This window comes from Lepidochelys kempii, chromosome 7 (assembly GCF_965140265.1).
Source record: "Lepidochelys kempii isolate rLepKem1 chromosome 7, rLepKem1.hap2, whole genome shotgun sequence".
NCBI lineage: Eukaryota > Metazoa > Chordata > Testudines > Cheloniidae > Lepidochelys > Lepidochelys kempii.
In genome coordinates, this window is record NC_133262.1 from 40,396,506 (window position 1) to 40,421,921 (window position 25,416).

General features: G+C 40.0%; 1 protein-coding gene across 8 annotated transcripts in view; it reads right to left on the reverse strand.

The window, feature by feature from the left end:
* Positions 1 to 25,416, reverse strand: part of ATP2B2 (ATPase plasma membrane Ca2+ transporting 2) — a 422,428-nt gene that overhangs the window by 142,475 nt on the left and 254,537 nt on the right. For 7 of the 8 annotated variants that reach the window (XM_073352327.1, XM_073352326.1, XM_073352328.1 and 4 more), the window contains exons 6-7: positions 23,438 to 23,563; positions 3,965 to 4,090 (exon numbers count right to left, since the gene is read on the reverse strand). In XM_073352327.1, coding sequence (XP_073208428.1) covers positions 3,965 to 4,090; positions 23,438 to 23,563 — 252 coding nt within the window. Of the gene's footprint in view, positions 1 to 2,050; positions 2,084 to 3,964; positions 4,091 to 23,437; positions 23,564 to 25,416 lie in introns of all 8 variants that reach the window. The other variant, XM_073352334.1, reaches the window with a different exon arrangement.

Consider the following 25,416-nt stretch of genomic DNA (forward strand, 5'->3'; position numbering starts at 1 on the left):
AAATGAATGTCATTACAAAGATGTTACCAAAGTCAGAAACACCCCCCCTCATACATGGAATATTTAAAAAAAGAAGAAATATGAAAGACACATTTAACAAAGTTAACAGAGTTGGTGAGAACTGTCTATACACAGTACTATGTATTACTATACCTCTGCTCCTTTATGCAGACATTTTATTTGCTTCATTTGCAAAAAAATTGACTTTAAATAGGCTAAAATACAATTTGGCTTGAATAAATGCATTTATAAAACCTGTCAGTATTTTTCAAAATGTACAATATATTGCTACTAAGACAACTAGTACAGAGGTTCTCAAACTGTGGTCCGTGGACCACCAGTGGTCCATGAGCTCCACTCAGGGTCCGCAGCTAGCTCCCTCTAAGATGCGCGCCCGGGCAGCTGCACACAAGAGGAAGAAGGGCCACCCACCTAATTAGTGTAGTGCAGCTGTGGCTCCACTATTTAGGTGCCTGGACCCTGGAGAAGATACACATGTAAGGTGAGGTGGTGGCCTTGGGGGGAATAGGGGGTGGGTGGGTGGGGGCAGTGGGGTGAGAAGAGGGGATGGGGGAATTTGGGATGTGTAGGGCTAAGGCAGCCAGAGAAAGAGATGACTTTCCCCACCTCCAGGGCTGTGGCTGCCGCAGAGTTGGCTCTCCTTCCCAGTCTCAGCTCTGTGGCGGGGGAGAGACCCTATTCCTTCCCAGTCCCAGTTCAGGGGCTGCTGCGGTGGGGGAGAAAGTGAGAGACCCCCCTCCTTCCCAAACCCAACTTAGGGGCTGTTGTGGAGGGGTAAAGAGGGCACATCCATCACATTAGAAAGGTAAGACTACGGATATTAAAATATTGTGTGCTTTTATTTGTAGAACAAAAAACATCACTTATTATTAAGGTTTTTTTTTCATAACGCTTTTATCCAAAGCACTTTACAATAGTTAGTTAATGGTACAAACAACATTTGGAAAGATCATTAAGTGGTCTGCCGAGACTCTCAGCAATTTTCAAATGGTCCGTGAAAAAAAAAGTTTGAGAACCACTGAACTAGTGCACACTATATGCATAGGTCCAAAAGTTATGCAACAATAACACATTTAATATGCTTCACTGATTTCAATTAGATTACATTTTTCAATAGTACATATAGATATTTTGGGAAATACAAAATACAGCAACTTGCCAAATTTGGTCCCTGCATTTTTCAATTTCATCTATGATAAAAATGAATATAGTAGAAAATAAAATCCCAGTTTAGATTTCAGCAATCTTCCTTATTTTAGGGGAACTGGTCAGACTAGAGGTTGCTTCATAACAGGAGGAGAAAAGTTCCCTAAAGGTTTTATTTATTATTATTAATGCTCATTTGCACTAGAGTTGAGAGAACAATTCATAATGAATAACTGATTCAATGAATTTCACTTTGCTTTCTGTTGGCTAATTGTTCACAACAGAAAACAACTTTCACATTTACTCCTTTTTGAAACAAATGAAATTCTTTAATGACTGATGCTTGGCCCACAATTGATAATTTCACACAGGTTAGTTATTCAACTTAAAGTGAATAGCAGTGTTGTGGATGGACCTAGTGCAAAATGAACACAATAAAATACAGAATTTGAAATTCACCGTATAGTACATATATGCAAATTTCAAATTGCATATTTGATTACAATACTCATAATTCATAACTGATTACTTACATTTATTTTCTCTGAAGTTGGATACTTACATGAACCAGCACAGCAATTAAACTGTACATTTAAAAATTCAATATACAATAATTTACTTTTCAGGAATAATTGAGCATCCAAGCTTAAAATTATGATCTGCAGCACTGGTAATGCTTGAGCACTCAAATGTTTGCTGAAAATAAGCATGAAAGGGTCTCAAATGAAGTCAAATGAAATCAACTTTTGAATTTGAACAGAATATTCAAGGATAATTTTTCCAACCCTGATTTTTTTCAGCCCTGATTTGCACCATAATCTCTCAGATGGCAGCAGCTAAAAGCCTCATCCTTCTAACTGATCTGATAGATTTCTTACTCTACCTGGAAGCTGATGTCCATCCTCCTTTTTCATACCTGCATGATGATTTTTACAAAATGTTAATGAAGAATAAAAGCCCACAACCAGAGAAAACTGACATGTAAACACACAATTGGTAGGATTTCAGAAGACTGCAGGTTTATATAAAGGGAACATATATTTTGGGGGAATAAGGCCCTGATCCTTACATGTCGCTCTACGCAGGCAGATTCCTGCATCCACACAATGGTGCTTGCAAGAGAAGAGCCTGAATTTTGAAAGCATTTGGTTGGTGTTGTAGCTGTGTGGTTCCAATCAGAGTTAATGTGTGTTATATGAAATTCTTGTGCATTGCTCTGAAAAGCCCTGCCCCTCAGTGTTTCTTTAGAATCACCACTTGTTCTATTAATCTGCCATGGCAGATTTGCTTCTTTTTCTTTAAAGACTACAAACAATAGAGCTTGGGATATACACCAATATACAGACACCAAGCAAGAAGATATACGGAGGGGGTTCTCCCTGGTCCAAAGCAGACACTCATTGCAGACAAGCTGTGTTAGCTCGAAACAAATATTGAACTTTTAACATCCCGCTCACCCTGCTGACACAGACTGTCAAAACAGAAACTGTTGGTACTGTAAAAGCCTGATTTTGTTCCCCCTGTTTTCAATGAGAGCAGGATTGGGCCCTAAAAAATAACAGCATAAAATAGTCTACCTTGGGAAACTGCAAATGTTTTCTCTTTAATTATCTTAGCCTTTATTATGAGTAGTGGTTATTGTGTACTTCTGTTTGGAGGTTATGTGGTACGAAGAATAGGTTTTCTTGTAGAAATGTGGCGTTGAGTGCAATCACTTAAGCCTTCCCAACAGTCCATTTTGCCACTCTTCATAAAAATATTAGAGGGCAGATGTTAGTAAATGGGGAATTTCAGGTCCTGAAAACCATCTAAGTCTACTGTGTGTGTCTGCAGCCTCAAATATAAAAACATGCAATGCAGGAGAAAGATAAATGATATCCCAAAGGAACATGTAGCTCAAGTAAAATCATTAGGTGAAGTTATAATTGCTTTTTTATTGCTGACAAGTTATGAATTTTTAGAAAATGTCACATTTTATGTTTCTTAACCCTTAAACACAACTGAATGCTTGAGGAGGATAGTTTAAAAAAAATCCCTTTTACACTCAGGCCAGAAATGCAGCAACCAGACTTGAACAGATTACACTGACGACTGTGTGTGTATGTAAACCTGGACAAAAAAAGACAGTAAACCAATTTTCTGCTTAGTGTGTAGCCAATAAGCTTAGTAAGTTCTTCTGACTTCATCCTGCAATAAGATCAAGATCTAAAGAGACTGCTTGATTTGACTGCCTGGCACTTGTAGTTAAATCGTAACCCTCATTCAACACTTGCTGCCACTTAGACTAGTTTTCTTCCAATATTCCTAACCTGACCTGTCAATCTTAGAAAATAAAAAGGTGTCTGTGAACAAAGTGTACTTAAGTTAGTCTATAACAAGAACTACAAAGACAGGCACTCACCATTTACATCACCAAAAAGGCACAATTTTCCTCATTTCATTTTTCAAACTTAAATAAGGATGCTGTTTCTATGTCTGACTTATGAAGACTAATATTATGTAAAGGTGCAAAATTTATGTGAGTGTAGATTTATGTGCAAACATAAAATGTTGTGATGGGAAGATCTACCCTTATTTTCCCATTCATTTGATCACACATTACAGTCTGCAACTTAAAATGAAAAACTTTTAATCACGACTTACGTATTAGTAATATATAGCTCTTGCTGTATTCCCTCACATACGTAATGACAAAAAATATACATGAAGACAGTACTTTAGATACTTTTAGTGCTTTACCGATAAAGGGCCTACAAGAATAATTTGAGACCACCGAGATGTGCTATGAGGAGGTTACCTTTCTTATCTTTCTTTTCCTCCTCTTCTCCACCAGCCCCTAATAGAGTAAATATGATGCCTGTCTGAGAATTCACTCCCACAGCGGTTACGAGCATTCGCCCAGAGCCCTCCATGACATGGGTACCTGAAATGACAGGATAAAAGAGAAATTGACATTTTTGCTAATACTTCATACAAATACTTCCTGAATGTGTTTTTTAAAGACTACTGCCAGGGTAGACAGTGGGTCAGATTCTAACCTCAGTTACACCAGTTTAAATCCAGAGTGACTCCAGTCAGGTCACATGCCAGTGAAACAAGCCCAACCACTGCATACACAATAAAAGGTGCTTTATTACAAATCTCAGGGTGCCTGTGTATCGATTAAATAGATGAAGTTTATTTTAAAACTTGACTTCTGCTGTCAACTTGAAATTGATGCAATTTTTAAAGGTAAAAGTAACTTCAGATATTACACTTGCATCCAAGCCAATTATTGTGATTTTAACATACATTTTGCTGTTTTTACAAATGTTTTTCTCCTGTTTTGTGTGAAAGACACACACAAAATAAAGGGGAAAATGGAGCACATAGGAAAAGCAGCAAAAGTTATTATACACCAAAGTCAAATTCAGAAGCAAAATTTAAAGTAAGGAAAATTTCTCATCTTTCAGTTACAGTAATCTCAGTTGTTACTTGTAATAAAATATTTTCAGATAAGTATGATTTTGAAGTTGATCACACACCTTTAAATATCGTGAAAAAAAGTTGTGAACTGTTGCACAGCTAATTGTGTTTATCAAATTATGATTCATGGGAATATAAGAACATGAACTGCTTATTGAGATAATCCCATGTTCCCAACACTAAAGCAGTCAAGACTCAGACATATTTTCATGGCATTACTAACTGAAGGATAATGTTTTTCAGAGGAAAAGGAGAAGTCTGCACCCATATGAAGATGATTCAGTCTGAAAAGGATTTTTTGAACAAATTAAATTGATAACAAGGGAGTTTTTCCTGAAAGGGATAATCTATTTAGTTAACATTTAACTGATAATATGTTAATTATGGAACCAAATCCTTTTTGAAGAAATCTTCTGTGCTTTATTGTCTAGAGATTGCCTGTTTTCAGTACTTATAGCCAAACACTTTGCCCCCGTAGACATATCAAATGAGGGATCTATATCACACAAATCTATCACGCCTGTCTACATGGTGTGTTAGACTGCAACAGCGGGGTGTACATTAAGCTGGCTCATGTGGATGCACAGGTATGCACTAAAAATTCCCTAGTGTGCAGTACTGTAGTCTCATTTCAAACAGTACTACTTTAATGCAAACTAGGGAATTTTTTAATGTGTGCGAGCAGGGCCCACGAGGGCCAGTTAGCCAAAGTACCATGCAGACAAGCCCTAAATCAAAGGTTCTAACTTCTTCATAGGGTAAGCCACATCTTGAGAAGCTGTCTCAGGAACTTCCCTCCCTACCTGTGTGCAATTACACAGACCACTTTCCTTTCCATTTGTGATTATGTAATATTCCTATAATGGTAACTACAAAAATTGCTTAAGTGGAAAAGTAATATTGGGAATTTATTTAATGCATTTTTTGCTGCATTTTAATTCCATTTACTGGAAATCAAAGAGAGAGAGAGCACGCTGTGACAAATCGGAGGACTGGGCACCAGAGACCATAGTCTAAGAATCTTTACTAGAAATTAACGCAGTATTACATGCAACTAAAACTGTAAGCTTCTTAGGAACATTTCTAGATATACAGCAGAGGAAGCAGGATGCTAGTCATTTTGAGAAGGAAGAAAATGCATAAACAGGGCAGAACTTTTTGGAAAGAGTTACAAGTAGCCCACTTCCCCAAATGGGGCGAGGGGGAGGGGAAGAGGGTCAGTATTTTAAAAATAGAGAATTTGCAAAAAAGTTTACTCTAGACAGTTTTATACTGAACACTCTCATAAAGGTTTTTTAAGAAAAGAACAAGCTTGTGCAATATTGTACTTTTAAGGCAGTTTAATACAAATATGAAAAAATGTTGGTCGGTCAACAAAAGATAAGAGCAAATGTGCAAAGGACAGTGCCAAAACTTTGACAATGCTGTCACTTAATTTAGTGGTGAAGCCCTAATCTAAAGTCTTTAATAGTCAGATAATGATTGGATAAAGGGTTGAAAGACCAGACAAAGCTGATACTGATTTACTCTCTACCTGTTCATAACCTAAATAGTGAAAGCTAAAGAGTAGGTTGTTGCCTGTACTTTTTTAGCTTTTCCTTTATGAATGCTGAAATATTTAGAAAACAGATGCGAAAAAGGTTGGAGGGTCACGACCCTAAATGTTTTGTATGTCACTGTCCGTTTAGTATGCAGTGCTACAGCTGTGTTGGTCCCAGGATATTAGAGAGAAAATGTGGGTGAAGTAATAAGGATATTACCTCATCCACATATCTATTACCTCACCCACTAAACTACCCTTATATTTAGAACATCTTTCCTCATATCTAACCTAAATCTCTTGCTTCATTACTTCTTGTCCTACCTTCAGTGGTCATGGAGAACAACTGATCACTCTTTATAACTGCCCTTAACATACTGTCCATTTGTTATCAGGTCCCCCTCCCCTCAGTCTTCTTTCTCAAGATTAAATATACCCAGGTGTTTTAACTCTCTCTCATAAGTCAGGCTTTCTAAAGTTTCTAAACTTTTTTATTTTTGTTCTCCTCTGGACACTCACCAATTTGTCCAGAACTTTCCGAAAGTGTAGTGCCAAGAACGGACACAGTACTCTAGTTAGGGTGAGCAAGTGTGAAAAATCGGGACGGGGGTGGGGGGTAATAGGAGCCTACATAAGAAAAAGACCTAAAAATTAGGACTGTCTCTATAAAATCGGGACATCTAGTCACCTTAAGTCTAGTAATGAATAGAGTGGGACAATTACCTTCTAAGTCTTACTCCATTTAATACACCTCAGAACGATATTAGCCTTTTTCACAACTGAATCATATTGTTGATTCACATTCAATTTGTGATTCAGAATAACCTCCAGACCCTTTTCAGAAGCAATACCACCCAACCAGTTTTTCCCCATTTTGTAGCTCTGATTTGATTTTTCATCCCTAAATGAAGCAGTTTGCACTTATCTTTATTGAATTTCATCTTGCAGAAATTGGACCTATTCTCTAATTTGTCAAGGTTGTTTGGAATTCTAATCCTGTCCTCCAAAGTACTTGCATGTGCTCACCACGGATGTGAAGTTAGCAAACCCAAACCAGGGAGTTGGGAAGCGGGAGGGAGCTACTACTTTGAGCCAACCTCAGAGGAAAGATCTCAAGGATCTGAGGTACTAGACTTGCCAGAAGCTGGGGAACAAGTGGGTGGACATACATCAAGGAACTGGAACTGTGCCATGGAAGATTACATTTCTGGCTATCCAGCCAGAGGAAGGCTGGGATGCTGCCCAAACTTATGTAACAGACAAACTTGAAATTAATAAACGTCCCCTTTGGTTTCTGGTTGGTAGTCCAACCATCTCCTGCTGCAACACTGTCCATTGTTCCTGTGAAGAATTTATCTAAGCTAGTGGTGATGTCATTGTCCTTGTCCACACTGTGCATGCTCTGTTGGTGTTTACAAACTTGCAAAGAGATGTAATCCATTGCAACTCTTGCCTCTTTTTCATGTGTTGGGCATCCACTTGGCTTGCACGGCTGCATATGTTGTTTTTGCTGGACTCCGACTGAGTTAAGCATGCCTTCCTGTCTCAGGTCTCTTTTCTGGTAGCATTCTGGATTCTCTATTATGTCTACAGCATCAAAGCACTGTCCACCCTCTATAAGTTTCATTCTGAACTGGCTGATTTCCTTTGCTTGACAAATTCTAATTGCTTTGTGAAGGGTTAATTTTTGGTCTTACAGTAGTCTCTCTGAGTTTTTTGTTCCAGATCCCAGTTGTGATCCGGTCTCTTATCAGGAACTCAGCCTCACAAAATTGCAAAGATGAGCTCTTCAGATTTAGATCAGTCACAAGTTCTTCTATGGTTTCACCTTCTTTGTGTATTTTCTCTTTAAAATAATTTCTTAGATGTTTCCTTTTTGGATGCAGTGCAGTACACCTCACATTTCTATAATACAGTTTCACAGTTAGCCTCCTCTGCCTGATTGAACTGAAAACTGTTAAACACAAGTGCTTCCGAACTAGCTATTGACAGTCACAAGGCTACCTTCCGACTCTGCCTTTCTGCTGGCACCCATTGCTTGCAGATACAGAGTAAAATACTGTTTAAACCTTTGCCAATGTGCTCACTGCAGCTTGATGTTTTGGGTCCTTGTCCAGCTGGCTGGAAGAACAGGAGTATTGCCTCTTTAATGACTCCTCCCAGTACAGGTGGTTAGATGGGAGGGGGGCAACGTATACAAGGATGGAGCAGGGAAGAGCAGGAAGCAGCTGGGCCAAGTCTGGGGGAGTGAAGGAGAAGGAGGTCACTGCCCTTCCTGCCGATCAGAAGCGGGTGAGTATTTATATCCCATGCAGTCCCTGGAGAAGCCCCTTTTCACCTGGATCACAATGGCAGCACCCCCCACCCCCAAACTCACGGATATGAAAAAGAACTAGGTTCCCTCACAATCTGCTATGTGCATCCTGCTAATTGCCCTTTTCATTGGAGGCTGGGAAGAAATTTTTCCCTCACCACTAGATTACGGAGGCTGGGTGGTGGTTTTTCACCTTCCCCACAGCAGGTCTGGGACCCAGTTGGGTGGGGTAGTGCGTTAGGTTATGTTGTCACAACAATTAAATTTGGGGGCAGATATTCAATGCAGGTAACAGTTTTGGAAGGGATACACTGACTGGATAAAATGGATTGGGAAAGGATTTGAAATAAAGCATCCCTTAGAGGAGCTCAGGAAGTGGGGTTTGGGGCTCTGTGACTAACACAGAAGGGAGCTAACCCTCCTCCTTCTATAGCCCCCTTTATCTCAATGAGGGGAAGATGGTTGGATCCCAGCAACGAGATGGCTGGGATCAGGTTGGGGATAATTTAGAAACGATTAAGGAATGATGATGACCTGTACTATGCAATTGCTAGGTAATCCCAGTTATTTAAAATGAATAAAGTTGAAGCCTAATTACACCACATCCATTGACTCCTGTCTTTCTGCTGGCATGGCCGGACAATTGTCTTCCGCATTTCCAGAGAGTTTCAGCACTGGTGGGGGCTTTTTACTGCTCCATTCGTCCACTCAGGGTATCTGCTTAGTTCCTTTTCACTCTTGATACCATGTGGTGCTCAGTGATTGCTCAGTGCTAAAGGAGTTAGCAAGACATCTCTTGTGTTGTGGTTCTGGTTTCAACTGGCTGTGTATAACAAGAGTTTCATTCACAGTGCCCCTTCCAGACTCTGACTGGGAAGCCCAGTCCTTAAAGGCACAGTCCCCAGTGCCACATCATTAACATTGCTCCATATCTAAAAACAAAAGGAACTTCCATTGATGCCTGATCCATAGTTCTGAGAACTCCCCAGTGCAAGATTTTCTATTAAACATAGAAGTGCCTACAACCACAGTAGAATACCGCTAGGAAAGCTCCTGAGTAGGCTCCATGGAGCCCCCCACAGCAGCTGGCTGATGACCAATTGCAATATGAACCAATTGAGCTGGGCAGAGTTCCAGATTCCATGCATGAGAGGGGGAATATTTTTCGTTTTGCCACAGGGAATCTTGCTTGGTTTTCACAGCTGCCAAGCTCTAATAGCCATGGAAATATTCTTCCTCTGTTTTTCACCAAATTGCTGAACTGAGCCCTGAGTCACGGTTCATTTTGATGCATTCTTTTGAAAATTGAGACGTCTGATACGTCAACCCAGGTCATTACAAAATAAATATGTTGCGCCACATTTTCTTAAGAACATAATTCTGTCCATCAGATAAAATAGTGACAGAAAAACATTCATCATTTCTCTCCTCATCCAGATTCAGGGCCAGGAATAAAGCAGCTATTTTCTGCAGAAAACCAAGTAACACGCCGAGACTTGTCTAAAGTAGCCAACCTGCAGCTGATAGCAATGCTTTTATAGGTTAAGATAATATTCCCATTTACAACCTGGCACTTAACCTTCCACCCTTTGTTTTTGTTTTTTTTTTATATGAACACAAACAAGCTGCTAAGCATCTTCTTACATAGTCTCTATATAAACTCCAGTAGGCCCCAAGCTTGTTTTCCACTCCTTTGTTTTCTCCCACCAATTTACAACCCTCAAACACACCCACCACCAGCAGCCACATCTTTCTCTCCCACACTGATAAAATGAAAATAGAAACATAAAAGAATGCCAGTGGAGTGACAGCACATAGATCCTTAGGCGCTAGATAATGAATAGAACTCAGTAAGTAGAAAAAAACATTGTAGAGTGGATATTTGGGAGAAAAGTAGGCTGACATTTTAGAAGCTGATACCAGTGGTGTCACAAGTTATTAGGTGACAGTGCTGTGATAACTACAGATGCTATACTGTCTCCATACAGTAACGTGTGTTTTGCAATCACTACAATTAATTTGTGCCACCAATGTCCCTTTGATTGGTTTGGCAAACACAGCATAGTGTGAAGTTCTGTCAACAGCTTGCTGAGGCTGATTTGGGCATAAATATCTCATCAGAGCCCTAAGACCATTCCAGCAGACAAAAAAACAATTAAAATGTATCGATAGACAGACATGTTAAAAAAATTTCTTAGTGCACTGAAGATTGTTCATATTTGGAAATGCTGTTTGTCTTCAATACAATTTGATTCCCTCTAGGATATTTTGCTCTCTTTTAGGTTTCTCTCAGCCACATTCTAACTGGTATTCTAGTCTCTGAAATCCAATCTTTGGTACGTTGGGGGCTGGAACAACAAGGCACTCATGGGTACTTGGTCAATAACACCAGTGGTCAAATGTATTGAATATTGACTACCTTTGTCGAGACCGTGTCTGAACTGGAGAACCAAGCCAAGTTACCAACAAGTAGTTTTGAAAATAGTTGTTGAAAGCTGCAGAACAACAGAGCACTCACAGTGAAGTTGGTTCAGAACTATGTTCATTATGGAGGTTAGAAGAGAAAAGGGAAGATAGAAAACTGGACTGAGAGCACATTTTCTGTCATTCAGAAATGGGAATGGACTCCCATACAATCCTGATTTTCTCCCTAAACCTCCAGCATCTCCTTTGGTAGCTGTCTCTCCTCCCATCTTTCTGTTAGCATCCTTCAGACTCTGTCTGAGGTCCTCCTGCTCTCCACACAATCTCTCTGCACATTATCCCTGAGTAACCTCATCTGCTCTTACAAAGTCACATGTCTCTGTCAACAACTCACAAATCTGTTTCTTTATCATGACCTTCTCTGTGATTGCCCTGTCTTGCCTCTCTCACCTTTTGCCTGGCCACGCTATCGCTATCCCATCTCAACTTCACAAATACAGAGTGCCTCTCCATTTTGCCTCTCAACCCCTTCTCCACTGCTGTAGAGACCATCATCCTGCTTCTTCTCATCCAGTCTTGGAATCTCAGTATGATTGCACTCCTGTATCCTTCTTCCAAAATATCCAAGCTGCCTCCAAATCTCAGGGGCTCTGTTTTTCCACATCTCAAATCTGACTTTTCCTCTTTGCCTCTATGACTAAGTCTTGTCGCTATCTTGATTATCTTCCAACATCCTCTAAACAAATGTTGCTTCCCTCAGCCCACTCAAAACTATGCAACTACAATCTTCTCCCTGGCCCACCACTGGGACTGTGGCACTTCCCTATTTCAGATCTCTCCACTGGATTCCTCTCAACTTCCACATCAAATTCAGACTTCTGATCCTCCCCTTTATGGAAGCTAGTGAGCTCTCCTCCCACCTCCACCTGAGACAACAGGAGAGGGAGCAAAGTTCAGTGGCCTTTTCCCTCTTGGAAAACGTGCTCTCAATCCAGTTTTCCATTTTCCCTTTTTCCCGTCTCAGTTCCACAACGAACACAATTCTGAACCCAGTTCTTTCCCAGAAGAATATACTACTCTATTTATTTGTATCCCAGTGGTGCTTGCAATGTGCTAGGTACTGTTCATGGGGTGAGCTGAGACATGAGTCGAATAACAGGTGAGACAGGTATGGAAGAAGAGAGCCTGGGCCTCTGCTGGAGAGAAGATCTTGTGGATCTCTCTCTGCTTCTGAAACCCAGGTGCCAGGAGGCAGAGGGGTCTTCCCTCTGCTTATGCACAGGAATGCGGTCCCTGTCTTGTAGTCTTCCTCCTGTTTCCTTTCCCAAGAGAATTTTCCCCTCCCTGTGGATAAGGCTTCCAGGCAACATTATATATTCTTCCCTATGACTCTGGCGATGGGGCTCCCACAGAATGGGACCCCTAGTGATGAGGTCTATTTTCCAATCCCACTACAAGCCTGGGGTCCCATAGTTATGATGTCCACAACAGAGGAGTTGTGGGGAGGGAGCTGCCCTGTCTCCCAGCTCAAAAGGTAAAATGTAAAGAGAGAAGCTGTCTTCCTCTCATTCAGTGTCTCTGTGCACTGGTTTAGCTTCGCCCCATGAAAAGGATAAGGTCCCAGCTAAGGGTGAGCTCTTCTCTCCCGCGCAGTTAGGGGGAAAGGAGGAATCCAGCTCTGGTTTTCTCCAGTGAAAATGGGAAGTTGCACAAAATTAGCTGAATGTTTAAAGTGAGGGTGAACTAATGGCACTGAAGCTGACAGAATTTGGGAGGGAAAATCATCAACCTAGAGGTGTGTCAGAGGAAGTGAGCAAGAAACATCAATCACTGACAACTGAGCTGTTGAGCCTCATCCTTTGAGTGGATGGGTGAAAATGAAATGGACATAAAAATATGAACAGATGGATAACCTCTGACTCAACCCAGATTAACATTTCTTCCAAGTGAAGCATTCAAAATTGGCTACAGTAAGCGGTGTCTTTATCACTACTACTGGGCTCAGAGTCTAACTGAATGCTAAATGAGCCAAGAAAAAAATTGCTATTTTTACCAGTATTGGCCTCAGCTTACCTTGCAGATCCCAGTGCATGCTTTTCCCTTATATCTGTAAAAGTTGCACAAAGGAAACACTCTGGTACAGGTATAAAGGAAAAGTGAGATTACCTGGGCAGACTTGACCCACTTTGGGATGATGAGGAAAGGCTCAAACTATCCACAAGCTATGCAGGAGTAGCTCAGAAATAAAGCAGGATCACTATGACCTTTCCTGGATATTGTGTTGATATTTATGGTAGCCTTAATGTGATTTTATTCACCAGCCTTTTTAGACACACTTATACATCCTGTTTTGTCATATGGCATGTAAAGAAGGGCATCCAAGCAAAGTAAACTGCACCTCTGCTCCCTCCCTCATCTTCTCAAGGGTGTCACTTTAAGTCTCAAGCCTCTAAATGTCCATGGGCTAGAACCCACCTTCCTCTCCCTCCAGACTACAATTTTAGGGTTGCAGTCTTGTGCTTGTCCCAGCAGGTCTGATTTTAGTCCAGCACCTACAGATCTGTTCTCTCAGGGGCCTCTGACAGCATTTGCCAGTGATCAGCCAGCTTTCACAAAGCGTAGTACATTTATTTAGGACAAAAGTGCTACAGAGAAAATATATTATAAAACAATATACAGTCTACATGTACGCTAAGCTTGCTAAGCGTTACACATCTTCCACATGGAGCCTCTGGTAGCTTTCAAAGTCCTTCCGACCCTTCCAGCAGAGATTTTCCCTCTTGGTTAAATACTCATGTACATTTGGGGGGGTCACGTGAGGGACCGTGACTCAGTTCAAGCTGACCCTTTTTTGCCCAGTTCTGAAACAAATAAAACTAATCAATACCCCTTTCCTCAGGGGAAAGCTTCAACAGCTGGGTGTCTGCACTGCCGATACTGGGACTTTGCATTACTCACTCCTGAGTCACTCCAGATTTCACACAAAACCCACCCAGCAAGCCAGGAACACAAAGATGCATATTACACTTATTGATGCAAAAGTCCATGAATATTCTATGTACTTATGGCATCTTGTACATCTTGATACAACTGTCTGACACTTTCCATGCTTCCAAGGTCACACATCTGTCATATCTCCCCAGTGGAAGAGAAAGAGGTTAATCCCCTTCACCCAGGTAGGAAACAATAGAATGCAAGGGGAAAACTGAGTCACACATTGTTTCATAAATAAATAAAAAATTTCCCAGTTCTCTACATTAGTATTTCAAAAGAAATTGCTTCTAAGGAAGGGCATGGGTTCCTCCTTGAGGTGAACTGCCTCAGGAACTGGGATCTGTCAGCAGACAGACATTATGTGGTCAAAAATACAGCAAATAAGAAGGCACTGTACTATACTGAAAGTATGAAAGTTCTTAAAAAACATTCCAACTACCACTTCTATCAATACTGTTGCATTTAACCTATCCTACCAGTTAGCACAGGCATTATCCTCAAAGTGGAAGTTTTCTGCACAAATGTATATTGGTTGCCCCCCCCACCCCCGCCACCAATTACACACAGTATATCATAAATCTATGGCAACTACCATTTCCAATATAATGTGCAGACACTATTTTTCAATGTCATTCTGATGCAAAGTTCAAGAGAGTAGCTTCAAAAATGGGCACTAGATATCAACAGCTAAGTTAAGCCGAAAAGAACAGCAGCAGTGCAACTTTCTTCCAATTTCCATATACATCCATCACATGTATGGCTATGAAAACAAGAGTTTTCAGAGGGATCAGAATTCTGGAGCTACCCTGTGTATCCAATAATTCATTAAACCAGCAAAAAGAAAGTAAATTTACATATGGTATAGAAGATGCTTGACACTATATAGAAACCAAAATGTTCATCAAATAGATGAGCAAACCAATTAAATTAAGCTATATCTCCAGGAAATGCTGTATATGGTCATTTAAACAGCTGGACAGTGCCACAGAATAAATATAGTTAAAATAATTTTAGCTTCTAAATATCTCTTGAAATGAGGTAAACAGAAGACAGAAAAAAGGTGAGACTACATCTGACCAAAAAAGCTGACAATAAAGAACATTCAAGTGGATAACAACAACAAAAACCCTACTGATCAAAGCCCAGTCCCTTCAACTAAAATAGAATTACCGCCTGAATGTTCTGAATTCCACACTGTCAAAAGAGATTGGCTTGCAGACAGTGTGTGAACAAAAGCCATTCATTTTGTGTCAGTCACCGAAATGCTCTTAACTGATTAGTGTTACCCCCTTCACCATCCTCTGGTGGCTCCCCCACTCTCCTATCCCATTCTTGATTACAATTACCCCTCTCTTTACCTGCTGGCTAGTGATGCCTTTCCCTAATGGGTCACAGTAACAGGGCTGCACTCACCTCTTGCGAGCGCCCCCTAGCCAAGTGTATGTGCCTACACTCTCTCTCTACCTGTTTTTGTGGTGGGTCTTTGCTGACTTAGCCCTCCGGCCAAGTCATACACAATCTGTCTGAGATAAAAGCAAAGCCAACCCCTTTCAGGGTACAAGTCCAAAAGGGACCTCTCAGTGCCCTCTGTAACATCTCTCTCAGTTTGTCCCTGCTCCAGAATAGAGCAGGGCCCCAGGGCTCCTTCTCTGGAAGAAATGTCTTTGCCCTCTCAGGGCCTTTCTGGCCCCAGCTATTCAGCTGAGCCTCTAAAAGAGTTAGTTACACCTTCTGGGGTCCTCAATGTCCAGGCCACTCCCCCCAGTGACTAATGGGAGGTTGGGGGGCCCTAGGCCTGCCTCTACTCCAGGTCCCAGCCCAGGGACCCTGTAGATAGCAGCTGTCCACCATGTCCCTTTAAATAAACTGTACTGCTGCTACAATTCCCTGGGTCATTTCCCCATGGCTCCAGCACATTCTTCACCCTTACCTCAGGGCCTTGTCCTGTTGAAATCCCAGCAGCCAGCCCAGAGAACCATCCATTCTCCTCCAGCTCTTGCAAGGAACTGCTCTCTCTGTGCAGCTCTTAGTCTACTAGCCTACTGGGCTCTGCTGGGCTGCTTCCTACTCAGCCTCTCTAGGCAGCTTGGAGTACCACTCTACTGCCTTCTTCTAGGTCAGGGTTTGGCAGGGCCACAAACCGTAATCAGGAATCAGGGGACTCAGGGTCTAGTCCACCCCATCACAGTCACTTAAAAGTCCTGGGGTACACCTAGAACTAACATGATGACGTCAAGAAAAGAAACTCTGTGTTTAGATCTAAAGAGTATTTTTAGATTAACAGATAATTGATTGTATGAATCCATGAGGTCCTTTTATAAATTTACTAGAGCAACTTGAATAAACTAGGCACAAACATATTGTACTATATATAAAGCCTTTACTGAGCTAACCTTTTTGTCAGAGAATTATTGGCTGACATCAAAGTGATGCAGTGTGTAGTTTCCCCATGGTAACACAGTAAATTAGTCTTGGTTTTACATAAGACTGTGAAGCATTAGCCCTCTTCCAAAAACTGCCTCTTATAAAGACTATTAAAAATAGAAAGGGATATTTCCGATTCATCAGGACTGAATTAGTGCTGATAATTAGAGCTGGTTGGAAAATTTTTGGCAAAACATTAAAATCGAAATGTTGTGTGGAGACATACTGATTTTAATGAAGTTATTGTTGAGGCGGTTTCTGAAATCCAGGGCGTACCCTCAGGTGTCACTTCCACAGATAGATTTTTGATTTAGGACTCTCTAACAATTTTGATCTGAAAAGAGACGTTCTGACACAATTCAGTTTTGCTAAAGGTTTTGTTTTCATTTCAATGTAGAACAAAAACAAATGCTGAAATCTCAAGAGAGGCCACAAAACAGAACAGTTGTTCTCCAGTCAGCTGTGCCAACAATCTCATTACCCCTCAGTATGTAAACGATAATGGTGAATGCATGAAATGTCATTGCGCTACTGTGCTTCTGCATTACCTTGGATGCCAATCTACTGAAGCTCAATTCAATAACCTCATATGCCATTTCTAGACACCTGCACTAAGCTTGCAGAATCATAACTGAAGAAATGTGAAGTTCAAGTCAGAAGGAATAGCAAATACTTAGAGAATTCATTATAGGGGTTCAGTTAAACTACAGGTTTCGTTAAACAAGAACCAACCTAAAACCTCATGCAAAACAGAATCTTTTCTCAAGCTCACAAATGTTTAAACTTTTAAACTGTGTTTTAAAGTCATGTATTTGATCTGTATTGGAACATAAATATGTGTTTTAAAATACCAAAAGAAAGGTTATGCTTTATGTATCACTGTCTCAGTCAGAAAGAAAGCCACACTCACAAGATTTCAAGCTCAATCCCACAGATTTAGGAAGGTCATAAATATCCAAACTTCTAGTTATCAATCTGAACTGAGCCTTGCTGAACTGAGCCTTGCCAAAGCTTTTAGACTCACCCTTCATGTAATTCTAATAAGTCTGGAGACTATATTTAAAAGTGAATTTAAAGTTTAAAGGGACATTTCTGCGTGGGTAATGAGTACCAGTAGTTCAGTAAGCTGCATCTAACCAGTAATTTTTGAAGAGCTCTTAAATATCTACAGACAGACGAAAGAACTGAATCTTCTTTCACTTTACACTGGTAACTCCACTGGCATCAGTTAAGTTATGACTAATATAAACCAGTTTGAGTGAAGAATCAGACTCTAAATCTTTATTAGCTATAATTATGTACTTGGAACTATGGAAAAAATTCATGTTTCCTCCTAATCTATTCACTGAATAATAAATCTTAAATCTTGTATGTCAGGTTCATGTGAAATGAATTTGTTTATTTCTTTCATTCATAAGACTTCTTTCCAATGTGAATAAAATCAATTTTTTCCTACTGTGGGCATCAGAACTTTCACAATACTTACATAGTTCAGAAAAACTCAGATTTTTGAAGCTGCTAATAAAAGGTTAGTTTTCAAGCATGGAAAAGAAAATATTTTAGTGAGCGGAAAATTAATGAAACATATATGGACTAGGAAGTTAGGCAGAGACTATTATGCGACCACAGACATTTTCTGGACAATAGTGTACCTAAAAGTTAGTGTGTCCAGAAATCTAAACATCAGAGAACGAAACTGGTTAAATATGGTGAAATGGGCATGAAGAAGCAAGTGAAAAATAACATCTCACTTTCAGGGCTCAAAGTAACTAATATCAAAACTGCAGTGGACACATATTCTCTATTTGCAAATCCAGGCAACTATTTTAGCCCCTTCCCTGCAACTGCTAAAATAGAATTGATGTTATCAATAAACTGAAACATCTATCAAAAATCCCTCTAGAAAAGAAAGAGAACTTTCCATCAAAGTCATTATAATTGCAGAATAACCAAAATAATGTGGAGCTTTTAAAGGTCGGATGCTTTGCTCTGAAGGTTTCTGCTTTGCAAGAAGTCCAGACTGGAATATTTACTGGCAGGGAATCGAGACAAAATCTGATCTGTTTTTCTCCAGGCAGTTAGTGACCTGATTCCTAAATCCAGCTTCATTTTTTATTTTCAGAAACTAACAAAGCACCATGGCCTCAAAATGTATTTTATTTGCTCTTCAATAAACTGACTTCTCTTTGGTTTTGGATCCTTGCTTTGCCTTGATACAAATGTACAGGTAGACACTAAATTAAGTTCAGATACAATAACATTGTGTCATTTCCAATTCAATCATTATTTATATAAAATTAGAATTAGATTAATTCTGCTCTTCTATGCAACTGTCCCATATTTGTAACTAAATTCACGAACACTGGGACAAAATGTGTAACATTCAGTCTTCGGAGATGTACAGAAAATTAACAATTACCTATCACACAGTACCCCAGAACATTGATGAGTATAACAGTGAGGTTAGTCTCATGTTCAAAAGTTCTCTTTATGATTTAGGGATGTATTCAAACAAGCAGCTTTCTTGACTAAGACAGAATTAAACAATGCATCAGCTTCAATCCATGGATTTCTTTGTGAATAGAGGACAGTTTGGTTAAACTAAACTGTCTTCATCTGTTGGCTGATGCAAGTCTTGCCCGCAGTGCAAAGAAATTTGCAGATGAAATGAGAAGATGCAAACTGAAGCATATGATTCTATATATGCAGACCACTTTTCCTTGAGTTTAGGCCAGATTTGCTTACTTGGGTTCCAAAAAATACTTTGTACTGCAACCTGCCCTTTGGATACATGTCCCCCTGAGTGGTGAAGGCAAGTGGGGAAGTACTGGATCCATTTCTGGTTGAGAGCGTCAAGGTTTCCATTAGGAAGGCAGGTTGCTCGCTTCTGTTAAGGGAACTATGGTATTGTCACTGCTAAAAAAACAAAATGAAAAACAAAAAAACACCCCAACCCAATTATCATCCAGTTTCTAATCTGCCATTTCAGTTTAAGATTGTGAAAGTTGTGGTGAGACAACTTCCCAAGCTGTCTGATTTCTTCAGCTCTCTGGTAACATGCTGATATTGTTTATCAGGTGTTTTTGATACCACTGACTTGCATATGAACCCTTGTAGAAACAAATCAAAGTACTGCCCTTCAGTGGCTTTGTTTTAATCTCCGGGAGAACTCCCAGAGGACAGTTTGGGGCAATTGCTCTCATTTGTCTAGGGCTCTCAGAATAGCCATGCCTTAAAGTTATAGACTAAAAATGAAGTCACTAAAAAAGGCACTGCAGATCAGAGCTCCCCCAGGACCAATTACCATTTCTTATTACCTTACATGGGGCACATACAAACAATATGCACAATATTCATAAGCGTTGCATGTTTTAACAGTTTTTTATTGACCTGAAGTACTACAATTCTGGATCTTTGTAAGCTATCTTTTCTTTTTCCCAAAAAATATTAACGTCTCTACATACTGCTCCTTCTATTACCTGCCTCTATCTTGTCTTATGAAAACATTATACTATAAGTTTTTATCCTGATACTTTCCAAGTTGCCATTAACTAATGCTAAATCAGAGTGAAATTAATAAGTATATACAATGTCAGCATTGACAAGAAAAGGTCTCATCCAGATTAATCAATACTGAAAGAAGGAAGCACCTATTCATACAGGGCCAGATTCTGCCAATCTTACTCATGTTGAGTGGTACCTTTATACAACTGGATCTCAATCAGAGAGCAGAGATCTGCATGGCTCTTGGAAAGTAACATCTTCATTATGCCAAACAGGCCCCCCTCAGCCTGTATGCAGGATTTGTATAACTGAGAAGAAGCTAAGTATGAGTTGGTTAATGTACTGCATCCTGGCACTCTAGCTGAGACAATGAAATTGATATGCCTATTACATGTTCCCCTAAATCTATTTTAACATCCTCAATTTTTTAAAAAATGTGTTGAATGTCAGTACAATACAACTAGAAAAGAGATTGCTTATTTTGGTTTCGGGTGAACTCTTTTTATTTTTCAAGGTGGTTCTAAATGTGTTAATACAGGTGGAAATGAACCATCTGTTTTAGTCAGCACTTGTATGATAAGAACTGCTTCTCAAGTTGAGCAAATGACTGTGTTGATGATTAAAAGGGATATCAGCAGTAAGACACAGCTTAATTATGTCATTGAAACTCTGAATGATTATTAAAAACACCGTTTCAGGTGCCAGAAGGGTGAATTCAATATCAACCTACTTCCTGCTTCAGTCTTTCAACAGATTTAGTCTGACAATGGCATTGAAAATGAGTTTGTGGACTTCAATTGTAATGTTTTATAGCTGTTCTCTGTGATGACAAGACAGAAGAAATGTTTTTCATCTTCGTGGATGATTCAGGAGAAGACAATGTCAGACTGCAGCCCAGATGAGCTTTGGTTTATCCTAGTTTTTAGTCCTAGAGCTGAAGGGATGTTATCAGTGAAAATATTTACCTTGATGCTCCCAGAATAGTCTACCTATATATTTCATATGTAAAAAGACGAGGAAAATCTAAGATGTTTACAGCACATTTGCTACACAAATTTGTTTAAAACATTGGCCAGGCTAACACAGTTTTGCCATCGACCAGAAACTAAATTTTAAAACCCAAGTAAAGATTCTGGTTCCCCCTCCACAACAATTGGTCAAAATGTGTATAAACCAAGTTACATCTTAAATACAACTGTTCTCAGCCCAACATATATGGGGCTAAAGGCTTCCTTTATTGCAGCCCACCCACTTCTCTGTACTTTGAGTTTGTACTTTGCACCCACAATAAATGTTTAATGTACTGTAACTATGGAAGAGATAGAGCTACAATTTTTATTCCCATCAAAATTCAATTGGTTCATGCATGGTGCTGGTAATCCCTCTACACTTATCAACATCGCTGGGATTAGAGAATTCTTAGCCCTTCCCAAGAGATGCTCAGTCCTTGCAGTATGAGGCACCAAATCAGAGAGTGCCTAAGAGCCAACACAATTCAGAACTCTTATAGAATAGTGTCAATATAAATTAGTCAGTCAGTTAATGAAAGTTATGAAAGCTTGCACAGCACTCATTAAAATATCACATTAATTCTTCACCATCTTTGTCATTACACAATAAAGGGAACTTTAAAAGTGCTTAAACTTTGTCTAATTGTGTCATAAAATTATAAAGCCAAGCTTCTCTCTTTAAGTAGGCAGATGTTTGGGGGTTTTGGAAGCAGGAGTGGGGACATCGTATGTTCTTCCCCTAATTTGACTGCTATTTTTTTCCTCTGCTATCTTTTCAGGACAAGACATCTGCTAACATTTTCCATGTTTTCTTTCAGTTACCAACTGACAGCTATACACATCCAAATAGCTCTCACAAAATTCATGTATGGGTCGGAGTGTGTGTACTGCATATCAGCTGTCATCAAGAATATTATAACAGTGGCTGTTTCAAATTATAAAAGCTCGTGATGTTTCATGATAGAAGCTTGTGAAATTAACACAAGTATTAGATCTACTACAGAAAACTGGACACATTCTAGCTTATGGCAGCTTATCAATGGCTGTACTTACAATTTCATAAATCATATCCGCTATCAATAGAAAAAAGGATTTTTTGCAAAAATTGAAAAATTAAATATAAGAATACAGCAAACAGATGGCTATGGATTAAACATGAAACTGCTATTCACCAAAATGATGGTTAGTATCACAAGGAAGACACTATGCAAGACTTAGACATTAGAACACAGCTCCAAGTGAAATATTTTATCCATACATTGATTTCACGTTTAATCTCTGCTCTGTGATATAGGATTTGCCATACTAACCCAGACCACTGATGAATCTAGTTTGGCATCTTACCTGTAGTAATGGCCAGTGCCAGATGCTTAGACCTAACAAGTCCTATACACTGTCTGAGAGCTTGTGAGAAGTGTATTTTGAGAGCTTGAGAGAGAGAGAGTGAGTCCCCCTGCTCTTAGTTCTTTTGTCTGGTGCCATAGCGGCTTGCAGCAGCAATTGCAGGGAAACTCCCACTCAGTCCTTGTAGTGCTGGCCTTAAGCATGCTCACAGTAGATGGTATCTTGGGAGTATTTAGGTGACAAACTCTAACAAATCTCTACTATGAATGTAGAAACAGAATTTTCAAAGGCTTATAACTTGGCCAAATATAGGTATTTTTTCCACAGAAACAGTAAAAAAAAAAAAAATTCCAATTCCAGCCTCAGAAGTTAAATTACCAAATAAGTTTCTCCGGAATACCACACATGGGAAGGAGGGCAGAAACCTCATCAAATATGGTCCCAGAGATGTGTAGGTAGAAATTGGAAAAGGTATATAAAGAAGCTGGTAACCGGACCCTCCTTGGGAATTTCAGGCTTGACAGGATGATGTAAGCTGAAGTGGCACATTCCACTTACGATATACCTGGCTCCCAGTATTTTCCATGGTCTCTGAAAGTCTGAGGGGGTGACAACCCTAAGAACTTTTATGCTGTATGCTTCTATCTTTGGGGGAACTTTATTCGTTTTGCACTAATTTGGGTTTTAATGTCCTTAAGTATGTGACTCACCAATCTCATCTATTAAAAGAAATTTTCCGTAGCCACTGAAATTCATAGCCAGTTATTTGTGACAACTGGAAATTGCACCCCAAATTCATCCAGGTTACACAGTGAATAATTCTGCAGTCAGTGGAAACTGCAAGTGGAATTTAGATGGCTTGAATGTAATTATTTGATAAGAAATTACCAGGTTGCTGGGATTGTCTGTTAAGTTCATGGTGGGACCCTGGTTTAGTGAGGAAAAGCACCTTGTAGAATCACCTACCTGTTTAATGAATCCCAACATAAAGACACTATCCACAAGTAACATCTAGAAAGGATCCTTTTCATGAATAAAAATTGAAGAGTCTATTTTAAAATAAATTTTCAGGTTTCTAATAGATAAAACTCTCCAAGGTTTGTGCCTAAGTCAGCATACAACAAATAAATGGTATTTCTAAAGTTACTGACAACTTTTCAAAATCTAACTACACCTCATGGGGGAAAAAAGAGCATCAAAATTTTGATGTGCGAACACTACTAATTCAGGAAGAATAAAAAACAGACTCACCCGATAGCAGCATAGGGTCCTTGTCAACAGATTTGCGGACTTGGTCTGACTCTCCAGTTAAGGAACTTTCATCAATTTTAAGGTCATTTCCTTGAATGAAAATCCCATCAGCAGGCAGGAGATCACCTATTAGTTAAGCCCAAGGTAAAAGAAAACCAGAGAGACTTAGTAAGATGGGGGGTGGGGGGAAATTCTATAACATAATTAATATTATAAAACATTACTACAACTCAACAACAATTAAAATAAGCATTTAACTAAACCAATAGCTCTCAACCTTTCCAGACTATTGTACCCCTTTCAAGAGTCTGATTTATCTTCCATGCCCGCAAGTTTCACCTCACTTAAAAACTACTTGCTTACAAAATCAGACAAAAAAATGCAAAATTGTCACAGCACACTAGTACTGAAAAATTGCTGACTTTCTCATTGTTACCATATAATTAGAAAATAGATCAATTGGAATATAAATAATGAATTTACATTTCAGTGTGTAGTATACAGAGCAGTATAAAGAAGTCATGGTCTGTATGAATTTTAGTTTGTACTGACTTCGCTAATACTTTTTATGTAGTCTGTTATAAAACTAGGCAAATATCTAGATTAGTTGTTGTACCCCCGGAAGATCTCTGTGTACCCCTGTTTGGGAACCACTGAACTAAACAACTGATGGAAGACTACACATTACAACAGTTCATGTCGGCCTCTATATTCCTGGTCCTCCCAAACCCTATTTATAGGGAGTCTGTGGAGGGGAGGGCCAAGATCTTAAGCCAGTGCTATGTCACTCCTAACATAGCACGTGTTGCACCTTCAAATCCCACCGAAGACAAGTTTAACCTTTTTTTAAAAAGCACTTTTTTAGCATGTGAAGTTTGCCATCCCAGAGAGAAGTAGCAGGCAGCCTCCTCAGCTGCTAGAAAATCAAAGGGAGATGGTGAGCTCCCCTTGCTGATCACTGATAGGGTTTATGGGATTTGACAGGGCTGCTAAGTTTTGTGCCCCTCATGCAACACTCAAGCACCTGATAGACCTATCATGAATTCCCACAGCCTAACTAGATCCTCATTTTCTGGGTTGCAGACATGGTTCTGCAGCTGCTCCGCCTACATGCAGAGCCTCTTTTGCAGGCAACCAAGCAACTACTCACAGCCTCCCCCTCTCACTGCTCCCTCTGCAGCATACAAGAGAGGAAGGAGCAGTTGGCAGGATCAGCATTAGAGCTCATGAGAAAAGTTCAAACAAAACATCGTTTCACTGAAATCTGTGGATTGGGTGAAATCAGAACATTGCGCAGAGGGAGTCTGATTTTACCACAGTACTGACAGAACCCTCTGTGCCAAGCAGGTTTCCTACCAGTTGTCCCCCCGTCTCCTTGGCAGCCAGCCTGGGGAGCTGCTGCGGAACCCAGGCTTCCAGGGTCTGCAGCTCCCGGGCAGCCCCCAAGGTGGACTGCACCAGGGTTCCATTCTCCTTTGCAGAGAATCTCAAAATTGGGGGAGGGAGGAGGTTGTTTCTCATCAGAAAGAATCCAAATATAGAAATATTGAAATCTTCCATAGAACAAAATTACCTTTTTCTGTACAGCTCTAATCAGTAGCATCATTAGCAACAGCAATTGGAGACATCAAAGGCACACAGTAAAGGGCCTGTTACTAGCCTCCAGCTCCCCCACCTTGCCATGAGAAAACTCCTCCATACACACTCCCCACCTGCAGCAGACAGCCTAGCACTCTCCAGGCATCCCCCAGCATCCACCTAACTATCCAGCACCCCCAGACACCCTCTCACAATTGAGAACCTCCATGTTCTGCTGCTCCAAGTCCTGCTCCCACCACTGTGGTGTGCTGACCACAAGCTATTATGAAAATTATCTGCAAACATGCGAAGTAGCTCATCAAATAACTTGCCTGGGATAGGAGTCTGACAGCTCCCTGTGCATGACTAGAATGGCAAGATAGCAGCAAGAAGGATCTGCT